This window comes from Anser anser, assembly GCF_964211835.1.
Source record: "Anser anser genome assembly, contig: HAP1_SCAFFOLD_467, whole genome shotgun sequence".
NCBI lineage: Eukaryota > Metazoa > Chordata > Aves > Anseriformes > Anatidae > Anser > Anser anser.
In genome coordinates this window covers 1-8,203 of record NW_028153564.1, presented here as the reverse complement: position 1 = coordinate 8,203, position 8,203 = coordinate 1, and the positions used below count along the sequence as shown (strand labels likewise).

At 48.5% G+C, this 8,203-nt stretch overlaps 1 protein-coding gene across 1 annotated transcript; it reads right to left on the bottom strand.

The window, feature by feature from the left end:
- Window positions 1-887: 887 nt before the first annotated feature.
- On the bottom strand, window positions 888-8,197 carry LOC310891922 (thymidylate kinase-like). Its single transcript, XM_083854146.1, has 4 exons — window positions 8,105-8,197; window positions 7,059-7,149; window positions 3,449-3,646; window positions 888-1,986 (listed from the first exon to the last, which is right to left on the bottom strand). The coding sequence occupies exons 2-4, from the start codon at window positions 7,140-7,142 to the stop codon at window positions 1,876-1,878; spliced, it is 393 nt and encodes a 130-aa protein (XP_083710272.1). The 5' UTR covers window positions 7,143-7,149; window positions 8,105-8,197; the 3' UTR covers window positions 888-1,875.
- Between the last annotated feature and the right edge of the window lie 6 nt (window positions 8,198-8,203).

The following is an 8,203-nucleotide window of genomic DNA, read 5'->3' as shown; positions in this document are numbered from 1 at the left end:
AATGTTTCGAATTGGTGGGTGGAAAATAAAACTTGTTTAGGATTGTTTGCTCCCTGTTCAGCTATTCGGCTGACGGCTTTTCACAGTGTTTCTAGGAAGCCTTTTAAACACCAGCCCAGCAGTAGTAAACATTACAAAACCAGGTCTAAACTCAAATGTTGCTACCATTTTGCTGTGCAATAGCAGGTCCTTTTTGTTAAAGGATAGTTACTCAGGAATTATTGTGCCCTCAGTTCCCTCAGTTTGTACAAACTACTGCCACTGTTCAGAAGAAGAGGTGCTACTTACTTCGTGTTTGTGCTTTCATGGTTAAAGACAGCTTAGCCAGACAGATTTTATACCTGGGCATTAATGCGACCCCAATAATTGAGAGTGCTAAACTCAAATTTCTTAGGTCCTGAACAGATGTTCTTGGCTTTCTGTAGTTGGGAACCTAAAGCTAAGATGAATTAAATGACGCCTGAAGGTTAAAGAATTGCTGGAAGGGCACAATTCAGCATTACAGGTGCTTACCTCCTTCACAGAGTGTTCCTGCTACCATTTACTATGCAGAGTGAAGGCAGCTTATTCCATCTCAGCTGATGTTTGCAGCAGCATTGTTTTAAACATTTACCTTCCTCTCCCGACTAGTCAGTCAGAGGCCAATTGAGCTAAGAAAGCAGGGTTTAGTCTCTGTAGGGGCAGCTTGGAGAGCAGTCCATACTGCTAAGTGTCTGACAGGGAGACATCTTACCTCTGCTGGTCATCCCCATATTAATGCACCTTACAGACGTTTTAATTTAACTCATCCTAGACTAGTGTATTTATTTATTTATTTATTTTTTACTGCTGAAGACTTGGAAGACCTCTTAACCTACTATAGCATAATCAAGCGGCAAACACCCATCACCATTTTACGCACTGGAACTTTACTGTAACAACTCAGACTAAAAGCAGCTCCTTCAGGTAGTAATCGGAATGGTACAGGCTGAGGGAAGTGGGCAAGCTCACAACTTGTACCTGATCTGGTTTGGTAACGTACGCTGGGCTGTCTGAATTTCACTTGGAAAGTGAAGTGCAGGAGTCACTGCTGACTCTTCCTCTGATCTTGGTCGCAGGAGTAATTCAACCAGTCTAAAGGAATTTGTGCACCACTCAGCCTTCAACTGGGTCTGGTGACAAGCAAACATCTATTTCGGACTCCCCCCTGCCAATAGCTGTCCAGCTTCCGTACTGTTCTCACTGAACAGCTGGGGAGCAGGCTGGAATAGGAAGTCATCCATCCCTTCGTACTAGCAGTGATCCCTGTATTTAGTGCCTGAACTGCTGTACTTTCACCTCCTGTATGTCCTTCTAGAAGGTAAGTGATCATAGTGGTAGGAAAAAAAAATAAACACCTTTGCTGCTGTACAAAATGTTTAAAAGAGTAATTTATTAGAAAGTATTATAAAAGCTGGTTTTAGGACAGGGGATGCATTCCACTAGAGAGAAAGAAGAACCAGAAACATGGTAGTTCTCTGGAACTTCAAATATGGGAAGGCTGTTCCCTACCTGTTGCTTCTGATCACATTTGGGGAAGATCTGGGCTCAGTATCCAAATCTACATTACAGAACCAAGCCTCCAACAAGAGATCCTACCTGAAGCAGGGAAGATTTCACAAGGAATGTTTTGTGCTCTCTGTATGCTCGCTTATAAAAAAAAGCAGCGGGGACTATGGAGAATGGAAGAGGAGAAGCAGGCACAGTCAAAAGCACACCAGCACCATGCTGGACCAGGAAGAATACACGTGATCTAAGCTGTAGTAACTAGAACGTGATGTAGAGACGTCATCCACCCAAGGAAGGTCCAAGAGGTGAATTTTTTGGTAGGTCTAAAAGAATAACCTGTATTAAGTTTTATTTCCAGAGTTCTCCCAAAGGTTTATTCTGTACCTCCAGCATGGTTTCCTCTGCAATGGACTTAATTTCTCTGTGCAAGTCTTCTATGCTCTTTGAAGCATCAATCATCTGTTGCCAAAACACAAAATACAGAAACATGTTCCTCAATTTCCAACACCATGGGGAAAAAAACCCACCTTCCTGCTATTTCTGCTCTCCCCCTTTACTCAATATCGTTACAATTCATGAGCAGTGAAAGGAGCTAGTTACACTTCTCATGCACTACTTCTGCACTGGAACTGGAAAATTTATTTTACACAGGAACAGACACTTAAGAAGTAGATGTGCGGCAGGATGAAGGGAAACAAAAAGGGACAGCTTGCTTGATTTTCACCTTTACAGAGACTGCAAGGCAACAGAACAGATGTAAAGCAATACAACCCATATCAAAACTAAATTCCACAAAGCTTGTATTTAACAGGAGAAATTCCAAGCAGCAATGTTTTTCCTAATATTGTTTTAGAAAACATGACATTTCACTTCAGAATTACAGCTTGCAGGTCATCACAAGTCAACGTTAATTGGCAAAAGGTTTTGTTTCCATGGCTTTAAAATTATTTAGGAGCGACCAAGGCAAAGGAAGAACTTGGTTAAAAGACATAAGCAGGTGCAGGTTGATCATGATGACCTATTTGATCATGATGACCTATGAATACTGGACCGCACAGCATTGTTGTGAAAGAGCAGACTGTGAGGCTATGTATAAATACACTTCGTAATTAAATGGTAGTCTTCTCGTTATGGAACAGCTAATGACCCAGCTTTGTGCTCACACAATATTCTCAAGCAGATAGAGGACCTCAATTTATTCTTGTAATTGATGGTGTACTGAGCTCCATTTCATGTTCTGGACTACATGGATATTTGGCAACTGTTGATGTCTATTATTTTATCTGATGTTGAGGGGCAAATTGCCAGGAATGCTAACTGTACTGTTAATGGGTGCTGGAACTGGATTTCTGTGCTCACTTCAGGGATACCTGTCACCTCTACATCATCTGTTTTGGTTATGTACTTGTTTAATAGCTCTGCAGTTTGGCGTATTTTAAACAGACATGTCACTGATACTTTAAACGAAAACTCCTTTCGCATAATGGGTAGAGAGATAGCAGATGACAAGTAATAAGGGAAATATATTCCACTGCTAGAATCTCTGGAAAATCAGGGTTTGCAGACTAGACGTTAGGTAAGTTCCATACTGTCTAATACAATAATTTTGACAGCATGCTCTTTTTTTTTTTTTTTTTAATTTTGTGCTATGGTGTATGTTTTCTTCTCTTCTGCAAAACCAACAAACAAAAACATTCCCCCACCCAACAGGGCCCCTTACAGTATCCTGGAGCAGTGTGTGTCAGCAGTGCCCTGCTGCAGGCCACAGCAGCTTTGGCTGGTCCCCAGCACGCCCCCCCAGCTTCTTGCCAAGGGCAGGAAGTGGGAAGCACAAGGGCACAACACACAACATCCAGGGGGGAGCCCTCTCGTGAGAGACCACCCCCAGTCTGTGACAGACCCCTTAGGGTTATTTCCTCACCTTCCAGTTTAACGTCTTGTCCTTCATCAGATGATAGAAGGACTGCAGAACTTTCTCTTGGAAGAGGCTGTTCTCGTAACGTTCGCTTCCGAAGTCCCCTCGTGCTGCTGCTTCCTCTGGGCTTAACTGAAGAAACAGAATCAGGTCTGGCTTTGGGAGTCCAATGTCAGGCTGTTTGCACCAGTCCACGCAGAAGTTCTGTCCCAAACAAAGACAACCAAGTTTGAGGTGAAAGAAAGGAATGAGAACAAGGGAAAGAAGCAAGATAGCTGGAGAGTGGGGTAGGGGAGGAACAGCCAGAGAAGAGATGCAGCACAAATCACTGAATACAGCCCTACAAACTGAAAAGGTGATTTCCCAGCCTAAAATTCATGAATTCACTCCTGGCAATTTTGAGGGTCCAGATTTTCCTAGGTGCCGTGCCCCTCTCATGCTCACTGAAGTCAAGCAGAGCTAATGATTTTAACATCTCTTCCGCAAAGCCCAGCAGAGGGAAATAATGAGTCACATTTTGAAGTCCACACAGCGATCAGTCCAAAAGAAAGGTGCTCCCAAATATAAACACCGTGCAGCTTTAGTAGGTTTGTGCCCATGGAGATACCTGTTTGAATACCTCCCGTACACCTTCTCAGCCCACCCAGGAATTCCAGCCCCGATGCAAGAGACAAAGCTTTCCAAATTTTGGATCCCGCTGACAAATTTGAAGACGTCCACAAGGGTATATGGATCCACAACATTGCAGAGACTGCTGAGGCTTGTCTGACCCTGTTACTCCTTGCTGCTCATCCACGTGGTGGACAGCGATGCAATCAGGGTGCACGTACCAAGAGCGACCACCGGGCTTGGGGGGATGAGGATGACACAGGGCATGGGAGCCCAAGATCCACTCAGTTCTTCCAGAAAGGGGGAAAGGTCTAGGTAGGAATAAATTCAGGTCAACTCCCAGCTGCGTGGTTGCTGTTGCAGGCAAGCTTTCAGCTTCTGTGACCACAGGACACTCTTCAAGGACCGATGGCTACAGAGCAGGGATGGGATACATCCCAACGCAGGCCAAGAGTGTCTGTAGTGAAAAGAGCTTTAAACTAGGTATGTCAAGGGAACGCTTACAAGCTGTAGAGAACTGAAGGTGGCAGGCAAGGAGGAAGTGTCTAAGGGAAAATATGAGAGCAGAGGCTCTCTGGAAAGCGGCACTACTGGGGACCTATCTCAAGCACACAACATGGGAAACACCCAAGGAATGTCCCTGCACAGGACGCTGCGGGGCTGTGATCCTGCTCGGATTACAGGGGTGAGGTGGGACAGCCTGCCAGACTGCTGCGCTGCAATGGATCCACAGAGGCTGTTCAGGAAAGACAGGCTGGAAGGTGAGGAGGAAGAGGTTGTGCTGTTTGCAAAGGAGTGTCTGCAGCACAGGGAGCTTGGCCTTGGGATAGAAGATGAGCCAGGTGGGAGCCTATGGGTAAGGGTCAGGAACAGACCAGAAGACAGGACGTCGATGAAGCCTTCTTCATACAGATGGAAGAAGGGTCACAATTGCAGGCCCTGACAGTCATAGAAGACCTTAGCCACCTGTGTATCTGCTGGGCACAAGCGGTCCAGGTTTCTCAGGAATGCTGAAGACAAATTCTCCACACAGGTATTCAATAAGTTAGCGAGTGAAGGTGCCCTGATGGACTTGCTACTCACAAGTGAAGAGGAACTGGCTGAAGGTGTGAAGATCAAGGCCAGCCTTGGCTGAAGCGAACAGGATGGTGGGGGTTACAGTCCAGAGAGTGAACAAGACAAACAGAACTGCGGGTCTGGACGTTAGCAGAGCAGATTTCTGTTTATCAGGGATCTCCTTAGCAGGGTGCCCAGGGAAACTGCCACGGAGGGAAGAGAACCCAGCAGAGCTGGTTGATCTTCACAGCCAGCCTCCTCAGAACAGAAAAGTGGAACATCCCAGCGTGCAGAAAGCACGATAACCATGTGAGAAGGCTGGCAGGAATAAACAAAGAACTCCTAACTAGGCCCAAAGTGCAGAAAGGAAGCAGACAGAAGATGGAAATAGGCACAACACCAAGCAATAATACAGAAACACTACTCAAGAGTGCAGGGAAGAAGCTGGAAAAGCCAAGGCTCAGCTGAAGTCAGAAGTAGTGAGGGATGTAAGTAACAAGGGCTTCTCTAAGGATGCTGGCAGCAGGAGGATGGCTAAGGAAAATGTAGGCCTGCTGCCCAGTGGGACTGGGGACCTAGTGCCAAGGGACTGAAAAGGCTGAAGTACCTGATGGGTGTTTTGCATCACTTTTCACTGAGAAGGTTTGCCCCCAGCCAGCCAGGTCCTCAAACCTACTAGCAAAGGGGGCAGGAGTGCAGCAGTACCTGCAGTAGAGAAAGACACATTTAGGGAAGCAGTCAAGCCAGCTGGACATATGCAAATTCACAGGACCAAATAGGATGCATCCACACATACTGAGGGAGCTGGTAATGTCGTGGCAAGGCACTCCATCACCTGTGAAAGGTCACGGCAAGCAAGCAAAGCTGCTGAAGACTTTACAAGAGGTAAATATTGCACTCGTCTTCAAGAAGGAAGATCCAGGGAACTCCTGGCCAGTTGGCCTAACATCAGCTTCTGGGAAGGTACTGGACCAAATCCTCCTGAAAGCCATGTCCAGGCGCATGAAGGAACAAGGCAACTGGGAGCAGCCAGCAGGGATTTATCACCGGGAAACTCTGCCTGGCTCACGTGACAGCCTTCTACAGTAAGGCCGGCTCTGTGAATATGAGGAGAGCAGTAGGTGCTCTGTACCTTGACGTAAGCATGACCTCCTTTCCACCAAGCTGGTGAGATACGAACTGGTAGGCAGACAGTCAAGTTGGCAAAAAAACGACGAGGCTGCTGGGCTGAGCGTGGTGATCAGTGGCACAAAGTCCAGCCGGTAGGTGGCTGCTGGTGCCAGCACTCAAGGATGAATATCCTTCATCAATTATCAATTATCCTTCATCAATCATTTGTTCAACATCTCTAACGACTGAAACGACAGGACAGGGCGTTCCCTCAGCAACCTTCTGGATGACACCAGGCGGGGACAGTGAGCACACAGGAGGGCAGGACTGCTATCTGGAGGGACGCAACACACTGAGGAACAGGCTGCCAGGAACTTCAAGACATTCAGCAAAGGCAAATTCAAAGAGACCTACCCTGGGGAAGAAAAACCTGATGCACCAGGACACTGAGCTCACCATGAGTCAGCAGCATGCCCTGGCCGCAAAGGCCAGCAGCAGCCTAGCTGTATAAGCACGAAGGAAGTGATCCTTCTTCCCGTCTGTCCTGCACCCACACCTGGAGTGCCATGTCTGGTTTGGGGTTCCCCAGTGCAACTCCAGAGTGAGCCTACCTCGCTAACAAGTAACCTAACGAGTTTCTCTGATCTTCTGGGGGAAGGGGTAGACACAGGCACACAGGCCACGTTAACATTTAAGCTGAAACTTTCATCCCCCATTTCAATCCGCATTTCCCCAGGAAAGGAGCCTGGGCCACACTGACCGACATCGAGAGCAGGCCTCTCCCCGTTTCCTGTTTCTCCAAATACAGAGAGAGGCAGGGCCTGCTGGGTCCTTCACTCACCTCCTTGGCGCTTGTGAAGGCCACTCCAGAAAAGGCATATCTGTCAACCACAAGCGTGACCCCTTGACGTAGCTTCTCTTTCATTGAAGGCCTGAAAACCACAGAGAAGAAAAAATAAGTTACACTTCCGACTTCAAACTGATCATTAGCAGCATCAGGGTCATCCGTGACACTGATCATGAATCAATTCCTATTTGTGCTCCGTCCTCTAAGATATTAAGCAAATACCCTTTCGAGACACCCACATTCAGGGTGCACCAGTGCAGGGCATTGCTCTAGGCAGCTCCACAGCTTGCAGCAAGATCACCGATGAGCTACAGCCAGGCACAAACAGCTTAGTCTTCCTTCCTAAGTGGTGCAGTGGGTTTGAAATACTTGCCTCTGTCAGAGAAAAGCATCCTTTATTTACAGCAGACATTTCTTACTGCAGCTCACCCATCTGCCTCATGCTCTCCCAGTTTACTCGGCACTCCTGCTACAGCAGAATCAGCGAAGCTTTTTTTTAAAAACAGAAAACATTTTGCAGCACAGAGGCCCAGGTAAGCACAACAGCTGTCACCGACGGCCCCAGCTACACACACAAAGCCTCCGTTTGGCAAAAAACCACAAGAGCAGTAGCTCCCAGGCTGGGGCAGCAGCTCAGTACACCAAAGGCTGTGCTCAGGGGCTCGGTGACGCTGCGGTTTGCCCGCTCCCTTTGGGCTCCCAGGTGGCGGTGCTCAATCCAGGTGGCGATGAAATCCCCTGGTTTCTGGACCCAGCAGCACAGAGGGAGCTGCAGGGGACGAGCCCGAACCCTCCACCCACACCGGGAGGGCAGCTCACAGGGAGGGCAGCCCGTTTAGGGCGCTGCCTGGGGCTGGAGGGGAACGGGCACAGGCTCCTGGCCTCGAGCAGGCCGTGCCTGGCCCTGACCCCGACCCCCAGCCCGGCGGGGGCTCGCTGCTCGCTCAGGCCGGGCCCGAGGGCAGCAGCAGGGCTGAGGGGCGCAGGGCTGAGGGGGTGCCCGCCTCCCCCCCCCCCCCCCCGACCCCCGCCATCTTTACACGTGCTCCCAGCGGTTGGCGGAGAACAGGAGGTGCACGGCGTGGTCCTCCACGTCCTTCTCCCCCACCAGGTAGGCTCCCAGCAGCCGCCCGATCTCC